This window comes from Erpetoichthys calabaricus, chromosome 12, assembly GCF_900747795.2.
Source record: "Erpetoichthys calabaricus chromosome 12, fErpCal1.3, whole genome shotgun sequence".
NCBI classification, from domain to species: Eukaryota; Metazoa; Chordata; class Cladistia; order Polypteriformes; family Polypteridae; genus Erpetoichthys; species Erpetoichthys calabaricus.
Window position 1 is genome coordinate 125,722,327 of NC_041405.2, and position 16,818 is coordinate 125,739,144.

At 39.6% G+C, this 16,818-nt stretch overlaps 1 protein-coding gene across 2 annotated transcripts in view; it reads right to left on the reverse strand.

The window, feature by feature from the left end:
- Nucleotides 1-5,304: 5,304 nt before the first annotated feature.
- Nucleotides 5,305-16,818, reverse strand: part of ammecr1 (AMMECR nuclear protein 1) — a 165,628-nt gene continuing 154,114 nt past the window's right edge. For both annotated transcript variants that reach the window (XM_028816100.2, XM_028816099.2), the window contains one exon: nt 5,305-9,720. In XM_028816100.2, the coding sequence (XP_028671933.1) occupies nt 9,603-9,720 (118 nt within the window). In that variant the 3' untranslated portion in view covers nt 5,305-9,602. The remainder of the gene's footprint in view (nt 9,721-16,818) is intronic.

The window sequence follows — 16,818 nt, forward strand, 5'->3', positions numbered from 1 at the left end:
CTGGTGAGGAAGGCTGGCTCTATTGTAGGCACGGAGTTGGACAGTTTGACATCCGTGGCAGAGCGACGGGCGCTGAGCAGGCTCCTGTCAATCATGGAGAATCCACTGCATCCATTAAACAGTATCATCTCCAGACAGAGGAGCAGCTTCAGTGACAGACTGCTGTCACTGTCCTGCTCCACTGACAGATTGAGGAGATCGTTCCTCCCCTACACTATGCGACTCTTTAATTCCACCCGGGGGGGGGGGGGGGGGAGGTGGGGGTAAATGTTAACACTATACAAAGTTATTGTCTGTTATACCTGCATATTTATTACTCTTTAATTTAATATTTTTTTTTTTATCAGTATGCTGCTGCTGGAGTATGTGAATATCCATCCATCCATCCAACCATTTTCCAACCCGCTGAATCCGAACACAGGGTCACGGGGGTCTGCTGGAGCCAATCCCAGCCAACACAGGGCACAAGGCAGGGAACCAATCCCGGGCAGGGCGCCAACCCACCGCAGGTCTCTCACACACACACACACTAGGGCCAATTTAGGATCGCCAATGCACCTAACCTGCATGTCTTTGGACTGTGGGGGGAAACCCACGCAGACACGGGGAGAACATGCAAACTCCACACAAGGAGGACCTGGGAAGTGAACCCAGGTCTCCTAACTGCGAGGCAGCAGCGCTACCACTGTGCCACTATGTGAATACCCCCTTAGATAGATAGATACTTCATTAATCCCATCTATCTCTTCTCTAGCACTGCTATGTCCTTTTTGTAGCTTGGAGACCAAAACTGCACCCACTACTCCAGATGAGGCCTCACCAGTATGCGAGTTTCACACTGACTGATAGTCTTCCTCGCCCTCTTACCATTCTAAGCTATAAAGGGTGTGCACGGTGGGAACTCGCTGCTCAGAACTTTGATGTAAGGTTCTCAGTCAGCATTAAAGATCTCCTTTTGTTAGATTAAAATATTGTGGCTTCTTTCGCTCCACCACCGGAGCTCGGTGTGTTTCTCTAGTCTATGTGCATATCTAGATTTATATTAGTGATGTAAGGCATACTGTTTCTGAAGAAGAACAGTGAAAAACAATTTTAAAGCAATGTGGTACCGACATTTCCTTAATTTTGGTAGAAGTGATAGTTTTCAATTACGTTGTGCTCAGTCATTTATTCGTTTGTTCACAACTCAAACCCACTTCGATGAAACGTACACACGACTTCTAGTCTGAATCAGCAGGGGGCCCACAAAACCCCAACCCAAGTCCTGATTTGTGGAATGCGGCAGGGGGGTCTGTTATCGGTCATTTGAGATCCAATAGCGGTTATCGATACCAAAAGGCCAAAGTTTTGTACCAATCCAACACTATATATGGCAACCGTCCCCGACCCCCCAAACTCCTGTTACCCCCTCACTCCTCGAGACGTGACTTCTGGTGACATTAAAACTTATCAGCCATGTACATTTTCAAAAGTGCCTCCCACAATTATTTTCAAATGCTCTCTTTTTTTGGAAAAATGTCTGGATTCAAAGAAGTGAAACGTGCGATAAGTTAGCCAAACTCCCCAGCACTCCTTACTGCACCCCCACACCCTCCTTTAAATGAGTTTTTTCATATCACATGTTAAAGGTCAATTTTGTGAAATGAAATACTGCTGGTTTGCTCATCGTTTAAAATCAAATAATTAACTCGCCAAAACACCTACAGCTATCATGAGGCGAAGTCCCACTGAGTCGACACAAAATGAATTCCTCTGATAAACACAGAGCCGTCATTTGGACAGACCGACTGTCTGACGGCACACTGAACCCTAAATTCACAACACTCCAGGCCTTCAGCTGGCGGACGTCTACCGGTTAAAAAATTCACACGGCTTTTGAAGACCCCCAGACCCCCCCAGCTCATGTAGACCCACATCACATACAGCCTCGGCCTGTGTGTTTCACGTCAATAGTTTGATTAGTAAACTAAACCTCAAGAAGTGAGTTTCTTGCAAAGGTTTCCATTACAAATGTCCAGAGATTTACCAAACTCAGGGAGTTTTGACTCTCCCTTACCCCAAATATTTAGGAGCAAAGAAAACTCGTGGAGTCACTCGGAGCTAAACGTGTGGACATGCAGTGGGTTCACAAAGACTTCTGACCCCTTCTTTTTTTAGAAGAATTAAGCAGCTAGGACTCGCGAGCTTTGCTGGGCTGAACGGCCCGTTCTTGTCTGGATTGTTCTACTCAACCTGCGACTGAACCTTCTACCTCAAAGTCAGTAAGACCAGTTTGCTGGTTCCTTCTTTTTGGAAGGCCTGTTCATCTGCTGCTACTTCACATTAGGTGAGAAGGTCTTGGACTCACCATCACATTAACTTCCATAATAATCAACTGCATCAGGTTTAATAACTGTACTGTTTAGGGAATCCATTCCCGGGAATTCAGGAATCCCGGGCATCTCACATGTGAACGGTTTTATAACGACCGACACTTATTTTTAATAAAACTACTGCAATAAAAGACTAACCTTAACTACAAGCAGTTCTTGCTGTCATATAAGTACACGTATCTAGTTATTTGCAGTAATAAGAGTGTAGAAAGCACAACGTGTCCAGCGTGCGGTCGTCCAGGCGAGAGCGCACCTTCATGCAGAGTACGCCAGCCGCTGAGAAAGCACGCTCTGCCTCCACTGAAGTAGGCGGCACAATCATCAGATACTGGTACACTTGTTCTAAACAATGCCCGCGCTTGCCGTTGCTCTGAAACACCGCCATTTCAGCTTTTACTGATGCATCCAGTTTCTTGTCATTATTCTGTGATGGCAAGTTTCTTGGCACAGATAATGCGGAAACAACAGACTGACGCATTGCAATTTCAAGTTGCTGTTCAAAGCTGTCAACAGCACAGACGTCAATGAACTCTGCCCCGTCCCGGCATTCGTGAGCTGCAGAGTGCAGACACCTCCCAGTCCACTGTGCTCAGTCTTAGTGGGAGCCGGGAGACTGACTGCTGCTGGTCTGTTGTTGACTGAATTAATGAGGAACACACTACACCGTGGGCCAAAAAACTGTGCCGCTTAATTATTTTCAACTATAACTGTTACTTCTTGATCGATTTTTACACGCTATACTGTATATGCAAGCTTGGCTGTTCCCATTTTCCTGGGAATTACAGCAGTTTCATTCCCGGGAATGCGAGAATGAAAGGGAATGGATTCAGTTTATATGAATCTTGTTCGTTATTATTCATATCACTACTATGGGATGTTCCAAGGTATTTATTGCATTAATATTTGATTCTACCTACTATACAATTTTACATATACTGTATAAATATTATTGTGAGCTTTTCTTGTTTTTTCTTTTACTTTGGAGACTTGTGTGTTATCTGCAGTGGTCCCTGATGGTGGATCATTTCAGGTGTTTGCTACAATATCATATATCAGAAGTGGAGATGCTCATGTCTATTATGACCAAGTATTTTGATTAACTATTAGGCTGACTTAGCCACTCGATGGACTCTCAAATGTGAAATAAATCCTCATGTTTAAATAAATAAAAAGGTGACACAAACTTCCCCAGAAAATAAACTGCACTTCACCTACAATGTTTGCTCTTTTTATTTTTATGTTTATATTGTTTATGTAGGAACTGTCTATACCAAACCAACAAGCGATAACGAATAAGACACCATGGGTTCCGTTTTCTGGACTTAAAGCCAGTGGCACAGCACATCACTTCTAGTTGGAGGGGATATCAAACTTGGTAAGTGCAGGTGCTGATCTTGTTTCCTGAAGATGTCAAATTACGTGATTAGAAATTGAAGGAGATGACAAATTACATGACTCCATGATGGCTTTTCAGCACAGTTTCACATTTCTAAAATATTGTGTGTTTGCCCCGTTTTTCTGACAGCCAATAAGATGCTGCCTGAAGAAACTGCTGCTGTACTAATGCCTTCCAGGAACAGTGACTTCAGCCACAGTCTCTGCCCATTTTCCCCATTCTGTTGTGGTACAAAAAACACAAAATATCAGACACACACAAACCTCTCTTCTATTTGTGAGTTCCAAAACACGTTACTTATTCCACGTCGATGCCTTATACGCACTGCACTTCCGCTAAACGCTCATTGGTTCGCTCAGCTCTCACACACCATTATGAACAGGAAGTCCACCTGAAGCTAAGCATGTTTTGATCTGGCCAATACTTGGATGGGAGACCAACCAGGAAAGCTTGGGATGCTGCTGGAAGAGGTGCTGGTGAGGTCACTGGGTGTACTTACCCTGTGGTCTGTGTGTGGATCCCAATGCCCCAGGTGCAGTAAAAATGGTGCCATCCTTCTGACGAGACGTAAAACAGAAGTCCTAGCTTTCTGTGGTCATAACATATTCCTAGGCTTTTTTTGGAAAGAGTAGGGTGTACCCTGATGTCCTGGCTAAACTGCCCATTACAGCCTCATCCATTTTGGTCTCTAACTGGCTTACTCTTTTCTCTCACCACTTCACCTCCAAAAAGGCAACAGGTGGCAAGTGTACTGTTGTCACTTCGTCATTTTGGTGGATGCTACACATCAGTGGTGATCCCTAGTGGCTCCCTACTGTCTATGTAATGCGCTTTGAGTAGGTTAGAAAACTTCTATATACAGTTGGGTCTTGCTTATTCGACATTCCGTATTATCCGACATCCCACCGCAAAAAAAAAAAAAAAACATCAATCGGCAACAAGAACTGCAAGTTGCGAGCGTGAGCGTAGTCTATTTTTTGTTGCCAAGTTCATTTTTTCAGTTAATTTTTTCTGTTGTTTTGTTGTAAAACATGATTATTAGGTTTGTAATGTGTAAAATTATAACATAGTTTGACGTTTAATAGGCTTTTTCTTAACACCTCCCATTATCCGACATCTTCGCATAGCCGGTATTCTGCCAGCCCGTTTATGTCGGATAAGCGAGACTCTACTGTACTGTATATGTACATTATTATTATCATCACTTAAGACAAAACGCAGACCCTTAACCTGACTTGGTACATAACAAATCAAAATGTCTTTTTTTGCTTGTTTTAGCAATCATAACCCCTTCTTTCCTTTGGCTATCAGCACTGACCTGTCTGTCTGAGTGACTCGTCCATCTCTGTGACTTTACTCCTCTTCTTTCTCCTTCTTCAAACGTAAAATAAACAAGTGACCTGATAGAAACCAAAGGTGTCTGAGAGGTTACTTGCCAACAACAACAAGAACCACCATTTCAGAGAAACTGAATACATCTTTGAATCCTTGACTGTGCAACATAAGCAGACAGAATAAAATAAGTAAACCCAAATGTTATCTTCCATTTTTGTTTTTCTTTTTTATTGGATAAATGGTTTTAGAAGGTAACAACAATAGTGTTTAAAATTACAATATCATTCGTACACACCCACTGATAACCTTTCATTATACGAGTTTTTCCATCATTTTTGAAGCATTTTTAATATCATAAAAACATCCATTCAGTTTTTTTTTTTTATATTTATTTTTTAACACTACCAGCATTTTAATGTGGAAGTAATAAGGATCTAGTTTTATAGGAAGTTCTTTTTTTTTGTTTCATTTCTATGTTTCGTTTAGGTTCAACTTACTATAAAGAAAAACAAAAGGCCAAAAGCTACACCAGGTAGCCTTGAACCCAAAGTATCACCACAGCTCCTTCTGTTGTGACTCATTCCAACATAGTTTAATTTTTCAAAATATAAAACCACTAAAATAACTTAGAAACTAGATCCAAAATATTCTGAAAAGAATCAGCTTGAATATAAAAACAGTCATATATTTAATAATTTCATGTATTTTTATTTTTTTTATACAAAAAAAGTTCCAAACAAGGTTATTTTGTAGGTTTTATTTCCTCTCAGTGCGATTGTGTATAGCTACTGGGTTTTTCCTTTAATGACAATAAAAATAATGATCAACACATCTTTAAATATAAAGTATCAATGCTGGTTTTTAGGAAAAAAAAAAAAAAAAAAGACATTAAGAAACCCATAATTCTAAGAGGCACACTATGGGGTTTTCTTTGTATATATATTTATATATAAAAAAAGAAAAAAGTAAAATAATTAAAAAATAAAAATAATCTAACAAATAAAACAGAATGCAACTTTTATTTAACTGCATGAAGCCAAGCATGATTTCGCCTGACTTTTAAAAAATTCTCTTCAGGTTGCTAGCAAAAAACAGTTGAAAATTGTACAAAATAACTCAATTTAAAGAAAAGTAAAACTTCTACTGTTTGACCCTGCAGGGCGTTTTGGAAGGACAGGAGGGCAGACTTGAAGAGCAGCATTTGGACATGGCTGGAGGCATCTTTGGTTCGATCTAACATGCAAAGGTATTGTAGCCTATATGCTCCAGACAAACCTGTCGAAGGGAACTTTAGGAATGTCAGTGTGAACCCTTTATTCTGTAAGGTTACGTAAACATTTCTTTTCTGCAGAAACTGCTTAAGCAAAGGATTGATGCATTTTTACAGAGCAGAAATTGCACAGCACTCTACATTTTCGATAAGACTAAAAGTCGCTCTGGGCTGGCGGTAGGCCTGGGATGGCCTGTGTGGGGCTTACAGCATAAACCCAACTCATTTCTGGGAATGATTCCATGCACTTGCTGTTCCGATGAGGAATTCTATCCACTTTAGGAAACCATTTTAAAGTCAGTTTTTAGGTATACCCCAACTCCAATGCAAATGGCAGGCTCACTACCATTCCAACTCTGTAAATGTAGAAAAACAACAAGGCACCATGCAAGAACACATCAGCTAAGATCCCACAAGGGGCAATCTGAAACTGTTCTGCTGCCATAATCAGCCTGAGCTGGAATTGCATATAGTAGCTTCACGCTCCTCCAGTGACTAAAGAATTCTGCTTTGCACGTGCAAGTTTTGACAAGACAGCTGGTAACTGTTGTGTAGGTTTGAACGATTCCTCGATCAGTACCTCAAGTCTCCTGATTTCATCTCATTCCCACTCATGTGCTTTGCATGGTTGTCTGAAGGTCTGGTGGGAAAATGAAAAGGGAAAAAAAAACCAAAACAAAATTCCCTCACACAAAACCTGCATGCTCCCTTATTTTGTAGTCAGCTTTAGTTAGAGCTAAACGTAAAAGTTAAGAACAAACTCGTTTGCTGCTATCCACAGTAGACAACTGGAAACTATGCCATTTCCCCCAGGCCATGGAGGGGAAGAACTGCTCTCCGTGTCCTTTCAAACCTGCAGGATTTTTTTCTGTCGTTTTTTTTTTCTCACACGATCATTGTTACACTGGTAAGAAACACCTGTAAAACAGATCTGCATATATCAAGGATTTTTTTTTTGATATGATTAATGAGTCCGCATGACCAGTCATGTGGGTCCCCCTCCCCACGCCCAACAGGAGGTCTATAGCACCATATAATTGTTTTCTATCATTTTTAGCAGAAGGATGAATATCCCGAGGCAAAACCAAAAAAAGTATACAAATTTGCTTTTAAAGGAATTAACCAAATACTAGTTATTTGATTTTTGCAGCAGACAAAATTGACTTTGTGCTAATTTTTGAAACGAGAACGGACCTATGCGTGAGTGCTTTATGACCATGAAAAACACAGTCTTTAAAGTCACCGTGTTTGGTACAAATCAAGTTATTAGACGTCAAAAGCATTCAGCATAGCCCTTCTGGCCTCAAAAGTATTTATTATTTCATGTTATATGAAAGATTAAGGCAAAACAACAGGTCCAAATTCAACTCTAGGATTGCTGTGGATGGAATCCCAAAAGCCCTTGCTACTTAAAAGACACTTTTTTGTTTAGAGGTGAATAAGCCATGTGCAAAGTGGTAAACATTTTAGGTGAGAATCTACTATGAGAACTGCCCTTTTGATAAAATCATTGTTCTCTAGGAATGGATTATTACTTTAAGTCTTCATCATTTGTTGTCAAGATGTTACAATGTTGACCGGACATATTCACCCCAAACCTAAATTCATGTGACGCATCAGTAACTGTTAAAAGCATTCTAGTTCTCTCTCTTGCCATATCTGGGTCACTGTGCCACTTGGTCTCTGGCCGACTTTCACTTGGAAAGTTTGTCAGGGCACACGTAATAGCTTACAGCGTGACAAGGATGCTCAAGGTAGCAGGACCACATTTTATTACTAGTGTTCATGTGGGGAAAAAAAGTTAAAAAAATATATATATATTTCTCATAATTTTGACAAAACAGTACATAGATGATCCAGTTTTCTCCAGTGATGTCAGTAATGTTCATCAAGTGCGTGTAGAAGCTGTCAAATGTCCTTAGCTTCTAGCATTCATTCCAGCTTATACACCTGCAGTCATTAAAGGTGGTGTATGTGCATAAAGACCTAAAACTTAAATGGGCTTTAAAATGCAGAACTAATTTAAACTGAATAACTATTAGCTTTCTAGTAAATGCCCGTCTGCAAATTCAATGACACAACTCAGTTGAAATTAAATCCTATGGTCCCAGATTCGGATGCTTACTCTGGTTGGTCACAATGTGGAAACAAATTTAAAATAAAACAAAGAACAAGATATTTGTTTTTAAAAAGGTGGAGGGATAAGACACTCACAGCCAACTCATGCTAACCGTAAACAGCAAACGCAAAAAGAAAATTGCTGGAAGCTCACACTTGTTTTGACAAATTCTGCACAACACAAAGAAATGTGTTGTTACATTGGTATTAGTAAAAGTATATCAGGATATTAAAAAGAAAAAAAATGAATGGAAATTATAACTATTTTCCCCCTTAAATATGATGTGGTGGGGTGGGGGGGGGGGAGAAGGCATAACGGTCCCATCATGTTTAAAATGTGACAAGATGGTATGAACAGTTCAAGCACTGGTGTTTTGAAGTAAAATGTTAAAGCTGGATAATCCAACCTGTGACAGACGGGCTTGTTAATTTGCTCTCCCGTAACATTATTTCTTGTTGGCAACCCTAAATGAAGATGGCATTTAAGCTTGGCTCATGCCATCTGGGTGAGGTTTTTTCTCCATCATGATGGATGAGGTACAGTGGGCAAACCTAGCACACAAAAACCAGACATTTACAATACGCTCCTAATTACACAGTAAGAGGAAATCAAATTTTAAATTGCAAAAACACACAAGAAAACAAGGCAAACTACATTGTTCTGCTAGGAGATTGCATATAGTATGGAAGATGGGTTAAAATTCCATGTGGTCAAGAAATAAAATTAAATGAGAGATCCTAACTAATACTTTCTAGCCTAAACTTACACACTAAAAACAAGTATTTTAACCTTATTCAACTTTCTTCCATCCACAGACATAATAACCTGATTCGGATTATAATAAATTTTTTTGTCTTTCCATGAAAGGGGATTATATATGCTGCAAAAACTCAGTACTTAAAAATAAAAAAAAGCAGCAACTTTTTTTTTCCATAATATATATGTCTGCGTTGCATCCGTTGCCATGCCGAGGTGCTGTAACTCATGCATGGCAACGGAAACAATCATCATAAAATTGTACAATAGTACAGATAACTAGACCAGGTAGGGGCAGGTTCTCCTGGAAAGAGGTCCGCGGAGAGGTCCAGTGATTGGTCATGCGGCTCACTGTCAGGAATAATGGTTGTAGGGTGGGAGAGGGTGCCCGATGCCATTCTGGTAGAGATGGTGGGGTTGGCGGTGTCCAAGATAATCGGAGTAGCTCATTGTCATCTTTTCGCTACGATATCTATAAAAAGAAACACAAAGGAAGGCATTAAGACTTTGTAGTATATTTTAAAGAATAAAAAAGCTGCAGCGTTAGGGGCAAACAGACAAGTTAAAGAGGGTATAAGAAAACCATTCCTTTAAAGCAAATCTGTCCAAAGCAAAAAATCTGTTTTGCCCTCTGCTTGTATTTTCTGATGTGATTAGCACCGACTATGATTCACCTAAAGTTGTTGTGCAAGAGCGGCCAAAAATACCATCACTGAGCAAACGCCAGTACAATGATTTAAATGAATAAAAGAGAACCGAACAATCAATCTCAAACCAAACTATTGTAACTCAAATTAAAATTGACTTTGTAAAATACATAACTGTATATAAAACACACACAGTAAAACTAGAAAAATTCTAAACCCAACTTTGAACATTAAACTCCTGAATATTTTCCAGTGTATACCTCAAGTATCTGAATATGAAGGATAGGTAGGCAAAGGTCAAGTATGGGGCAAACAGATTTCCTAGACCCCGGGGCACTGTTAACAAATTCAGGGTATTTAATCTGAAAAATGCAAGAGAAGTGTGTGAAAGGTAGTAGCTTGACAATGGAGAATCAAGGCTGAGATCAACTGGAGTCAATAGACCTGTCCAACTGCGCCTCATGACTCAGCATATGTAACAGCTATGTGGACACACTGGGTTATAAGGAACTCATTTTCTTGAACTTAATTTGCGTTCATTTTATTCTTTATTTTGGATGGGTACTTTCTCTTTAATAGTTTATACCTGTATTCCCTTTGTTTGATTCATCATTCAGCTCACTGATGACCCAGATTCTAATTTTAAAATTAACTAAGATGAAACAAAAATGTTTCTGAAGACAAATCTGTGTCAACCAGTTAATCATAATGACTCACAAATAACACTTGTTATTGTAGCCTGCATATAATCTAAATAAATAAATCCGAGATGGGTACACAGAGAAATTAGCACTTAAAACAAATTACGCTGCTAATAAGTTAACATTCAAAGTAGGGAAAATATTGCAATCACAATACAACTATTAAGCAAAGCAGCACATGTAGACTAGCACAGGTGCACTCCTACAGTTAACATTCATTGGCTAACTAGCTACATTAGGCCCACCCCATTTGGTCACAAAGTATCCATTTCCCTCTGTATCACAGAGGAACTCCAACTGGAACAAGCCTTCCCTCACTGCCACCATACCACCACCTCTTCTGCCCAACCAGACTAAAAGCAAAACCACCAAGCAAAAGAACAGCATCATTTAACCAGAAAAGCTTGAGGAATAAAGACTTGCAATTTCACAACTGACCAGAAGAGGGAGAAAAATTACCATTCATTAACCTTTTTTTATTTTTTTCTTGTGTTTCATGCATTAAACGGAGATCTCCTGGCCGGAGCCACAAACCTTTCTGTGACTAAAGGACTACTTAATTTACTGTACTGCCCAGTGGGGGCTGGGTGGTCTTGGAGCCCCAGCATTTTGGTTTTTTTTTTCTCCACCCCTATGGTGCTTTATTTGTTTTTTCAGTCCTCTAGGCCAGGGGTCCCCAACCCCCAGTCCGCGGCCCACTACCGGGCCGCAGCCGTCTGACAGCCGGGCCGCGAGAGAACTGCCGGCAACGGAGACTCACTCAGACTTTTCAGAACGCTTAGCGGGCGGGGCTTTGCAGCGGTGCAGAGAGAGGAGAGAGACCGAGGTGAGAGAGTATTACAACAAAGTATTGTTACAGTCCCGACAGTTTCCCCATATGACACGAGTCTATAGAAATCTCGTTACTACGAAGTACATTCAACAGATCCTTTCAGTACAACGAAGTGGCCTTGAAATGCTTGAATGAATCATCCACAGAGCAGTTAGTTCTGTGGTCGCAGCTCAGATGTGCACGTTTGTACAACGATCCCCAAACAGAAACAATGTAAAAAAAGTTCTTTCTTCGAACTTTCCTCGTACTGTTTTTTTTTTTTGCTGTTTTTGTTTTCTGTGGTTTTCAGTGATACCTTTTGCTTATTGCTTGTCAACATTTGAAAAACATCCATTGGAATTTAACTCAGTCACCCTCCTATAGAAACGGCAGACACGAAAAAAACGATAACAGTGTTAATGTTTGTGATGTGCAATCTGTTGGAATGACAAATGCAAAGCATATGTCTTTGTTATATGCAAAAAAAGAAGAAAAATCTCAGGTTGCAAATGTATGCGAACTGCTTAATAACTTAATAATAAAAGAAATGTTATGTAAATTGTGTATAAAATTGCCCCCCCACACCCACCACCCGCCCCCCCCCGACCGGTCCGTGGAAAAATTTGCATCTAATAAAGTGGTCCTTGCTGTCAAAAAGGTTGGGGACCACTGCTCTAGGCCATCAGACCTTACTTTATTCTTTGTTGTTAGTATTGCCTAATCTTATTTTTACTAGGGGGCTCCGCCCCCTGCTCGCTTCGCTCGCCAACCCCTGGCGTTGGGGCATGACAAAGAGTGAGATGTATGAATTAGATATAGAATAGTGTGCAGGTTTGGATGATGCCTATATAAATACAAAATAGAGTGTTTGGCATAGAGTAATGTTTTATTGGAATATTTCTCTGTATACAACATTAGTAGTAAAGATGGTGTCTTGTCTTTGAATGAGTCTTCCTTGGCATGGATCATTTTTAATTTTAACTTTATTGTGAGATGAACGTCGAACACATGAGAAGGCAAAATAAAGTTGTGCATGTCCAAAAACGGGTTCAGAGAGGTAGATGCCAACCTTGTCCATGGTTTGTTCTTGTGATTTTTTGCTGGTCATGGCAAATGCAGGTTTAATGGGGAACTGTCGGTGTTTCAATGTAAAAGGTAATTCTAGGTCAGAACTCGTAAGGTCAATTCCAAGAATGAGAACAGTATTGTTAGCATGTGAATCTGAAAGAACTGTTGCTTGAATAACATCGTGTGTTATGGTGTTGACGACTAACCGTGTGCCATTGCATAAACCCTGTTTAGTGTTAAGGTTTCTTAATAGCATGATTATTGTTCCGTTTTTAAGGGTAAGGTTGTGTTGTGGTCATCCATCCGGGTTAATAGTGTTCAAATATTCTAATGGGAAATTCAGATGTTCATTGTCGTCATCAGAGTCAACTTTGTCAGAGCTTAGAAAGAGCCGTATCTCTCCAGGAAGTAATGAAATGACCTGGTTAATAATGTGATTAATATTAATATTTTTTGGACATAATATAGTGCGTTGTGTTAACCACATATGCGAAAGCAGTATGGGCCATTGCCTTTTGGTGTCCTGTTATGTTCTCTGGTAGATGCAAAAGCAAATGAACTATTGTAGGATCTAATGTAGTTCATAAAGTTTTTACTTTCAGGCACATCCTTAGTTAGAAGCTTCTGTAGATATTCCGGATATGAATGTAAAGGAGGCAGTCTAATCTGCCCCTTTTGACAACAACGTGTAAATTCATTATTTGTATTGCCAGTTGTTTCTTCTGTGAAGTTAAGTGAATGACAATGATTGCAAATGACATTCATTAATCCCAATGAATTTTCCTCAATAGTGGACTCATTATTGAAAGCGTTGTCAGCCAACTGGCGTAAGAGTTTAGCAGACGTCTGGTGTTGATGTCTGCGACGGGCATGTTTTGCTTGTGGTGTTTGAGTGCCGCGTTGTTGCATGTCCATTATTTGTGACGCGCTATTTTTGAGTTTTAATTGATCCGCCTCCGCTTTGCGCAAAGTCCGTTTCACTCTACGTCGTGCATTGTTTGTATCGTGCCTTGTCCGTTTTTGTATGTCGGTCAGTTGAGCTTTCTGCTTTTTGAGTTCTGCTTGCTTGTTTTCTGGCCGGTCATATGCGCGTTGCTTTGCTCCCTTTTTTGTATGTCTGAGACGAAAGCTCTTTCTTTTGAAATCGTGCTTGTTTTGATGCAGCACTTTGAGACGCGCGCTGTATGCATCTACGTTCAATGTGTCTGTTCATTTGGGCACGTCTCTGTAACGGGGTTACTTGAGCTTTGCGTTTTTTGATCCGAGACATTTTTTCTCACGTATTTTCCGAAGCGCATTGTATGCGCCGCCGTGTACTCTTTTTGTTTCATTCGTGTTCGTGTGTTTTGTTCCGTTATCCGATCCGAATAGTTTTGTACCCGTGACCGTGTATGCATGACTTGTTTGTTCCTCAGCGTGCGAAACATGGATAAGTATTTAGTAGGATCGTACTCACTGTTAATATGGAGCCTTTTCTCCAGTTGAACGGTTAATAGTGCTTTATTTTAATGAGATCCACCTATGCTGCCTAGTGTGAAGGTTTTGAGATGACGTATGTTTAATATGGACGTTTCCTTTAGATATGTGGCTTTGGGTGTCACTTCTTATTGATTGGGGGGGGGGGTGTGTGGGTGAGGATTGTTGTTGAGCGAGCGTCTTCTTTCGTTTTGTGTTCCAGGGGCTTGTTGAATCCCCCTCTTTGTGTGTGTCCCGTCCGTTGCTTGTAGGGTGTGTGGGGCGGTTTTGTGTTCTTTTTTTTTTGTGTTCCAGGGGCTTGTTAAATCCCCCTCTTGGTGTGTATCCCGTCCGCCCTTTCTTGCGCCTGCGCAGTACGTCTTTTTGCAGCTACGGCCCATGGCCGGATGTGCCTGCGTCCATCATCCGGTTTAGCATTCTCGGTTAGTAATATGGATATTTTTCTTTTTTCTTTCTTCATCCTGTAAAGCACTTTGAGCTACATAATGTTTATAAAAACGTGCTATATAAATAAATGTTGTTGTTGTTGTTAATTTAGTGAATTGCATTCTCTGATGAGTACGGCTAACCACAACATAAAGAAGTCTCATCTATAAGCCTATTTTCAAATTGCTTGGGTTCTGCCAAAGCACAACCTTACCATATTGGAACTGACCTCATAATATAGTCAAACACTACTGTGAGCAGCAGATGTGGGGATAAGTGCGTGAAACAATGATACACGTAGGACTGGAACTGACTTCAGAAGAAAGGGTAGATTACAGTAAGGAGAAATAATGCAGCTGTGGATCTTGCAACAGCAGTACAGTACTTTAGTATGGTGGGAGAGATAAAGCAGCCACATTCCCAGTGCTTGTTTTTCTGGTCAAAAACAATGTCTGTATCTGCTATATCTGTACACAGTGATTGAGCGTGTTCAGCTGCAAGGAATATTGCAGAGAAGTCTCAGCTTCATACAGAGTGTCAATACTCATATTTTTCTAAAAAGGAAATATAACATTATAAACTTTTCATAGATCCAGTCAGCATCTGTAGTTAATGGATCAGCAAGGCATTCAAGCAGGAAATAAAAGGGCATTCATTGTTGAAGATTAATTTAAATTAATGGCTTTGCACTTGAGTAACTATATATTATAGGTTTAAAAGGGTTTTTACTGTAACATGTACAGTAGAATCCTTACTTGCGCGTGCTAATCAACATGCAACACATCTTACATTACTGCAGTGCAAATATTTTATGTTAATATTTGCTAGTATTTTAATAAAAAAAGCTTACAAAAAACATATGGTCAAATATTTGTATTTGTGCACTGATTTGAAGTTATTTTTTAATTTATGAATGTCTCTTAATAATGTTTTGTAAAGCCTGAATCAAAACATGAATTGCATTGTAGAATAAGTGTATTGTTCAATGCCTAATTCTCTGAGTCAAACAGGTGACGAATTAAACAAACCTTAGTGAAGATATCTGGGTCTGAAAATAAGCTGCAAAGATAGCAATACAAAAATCAAGTATGTATAAATGAAGTCAGAAAAGGAAGGATGAATGAAAAATATATTTCCCATAGGTAAAGCACACCCGAAATGTCACACCCTGTTGTAAGGTATTCATAGGAGACTATCATCATTTCTCAGTTCTCCATTCATAATGCATCAACAACATTCACAACATGTCCCTAGTCAGTCACCCCTTTATTTCCTTATCACGACTAACTTGGCATTTGCATTATTATTTACTCCTCACGTTATTTTAAACTGCATATCAATCCAAAACAATTGTCACTCAAACGATGCATTTGGGAATGTGTTTTATTACAGACTGCAATGTGTGTATCATTAATTCTTTCTGTCATTTCTAACTCACCACCAGACAAACTTTTAACATTTCCCATTCGCCCCTATTGTGTCTGTTGACAGGCCATGCTTATAAAGTCAGGAACAGGAGACAATTATGTGCCATCATTAGAGGCGCTGAGTCATCATTTAAGTAATGCATGTTATCAGTATATGCATAACAAAATCCATTCCAATAGATGTGTGCCACAAATCGTAGCACTGCTGTAAGCGGTTACCATGCCAAATGCTTTCATCATTTAAGTCGTTCATGTTCATTTGGATTTTCACAGTTACTACGAAGAAGAGCTTTGTATGAAACCTAAAATTTGTAAGCAGTGTCAAATTAAAATCAAATACTCCAAAAAAAAAAGTTAATACTAGTATGGCCTCTTCAGCTGCAGCTAGCAGAACTGGAAAAAAAAAAAAAAAAGACAGAAAAGAAGCTCAAAACCACCACTGAAATCTCTCCTTATATTCCATCTTCTGCAGACACTCTGCTTGCTCCTGTCCTGACTGGATAAAGCTCATCTCTGTGAGAGCTACAAGGGAGCTCTGAGAGCAAAACAGAAGGAATCAAACAGCCTTAAAACAAAAGTGGGGCATTACAAATCTAAATGTCCTGATGTTAGTTATTGCTTGACAGCTCTACTATACACCTAACAGCTCATCTAACTACTTACTTGTGCAGCATAAAGGACAGATTATGAATCTGTGTTTGTTCATAGTATGGTAACCAAATATTCCTCTGAAAAATGTGGAGATATTTAAAATTAATTTCTCCTATTTAAAGAAATATAAAGCAAGATGGTACGAGTCTAGGGTTTCTCTGATAAGGGTTTTCTCTAACAAACCAATTATTTTTTACCTTTAGTCAAACTATTACAATTCTAAACTGAGGTGATAAAGCAAACCCACCCAAAACTGCAATATATCACAAAATCAAATCACCATATTCTCTTATCATGACTCAGGTATCAAGTTATCATATTGTGTTGTCCCTAGCAATTCCCACCTGTATGACCTCTGAGCTA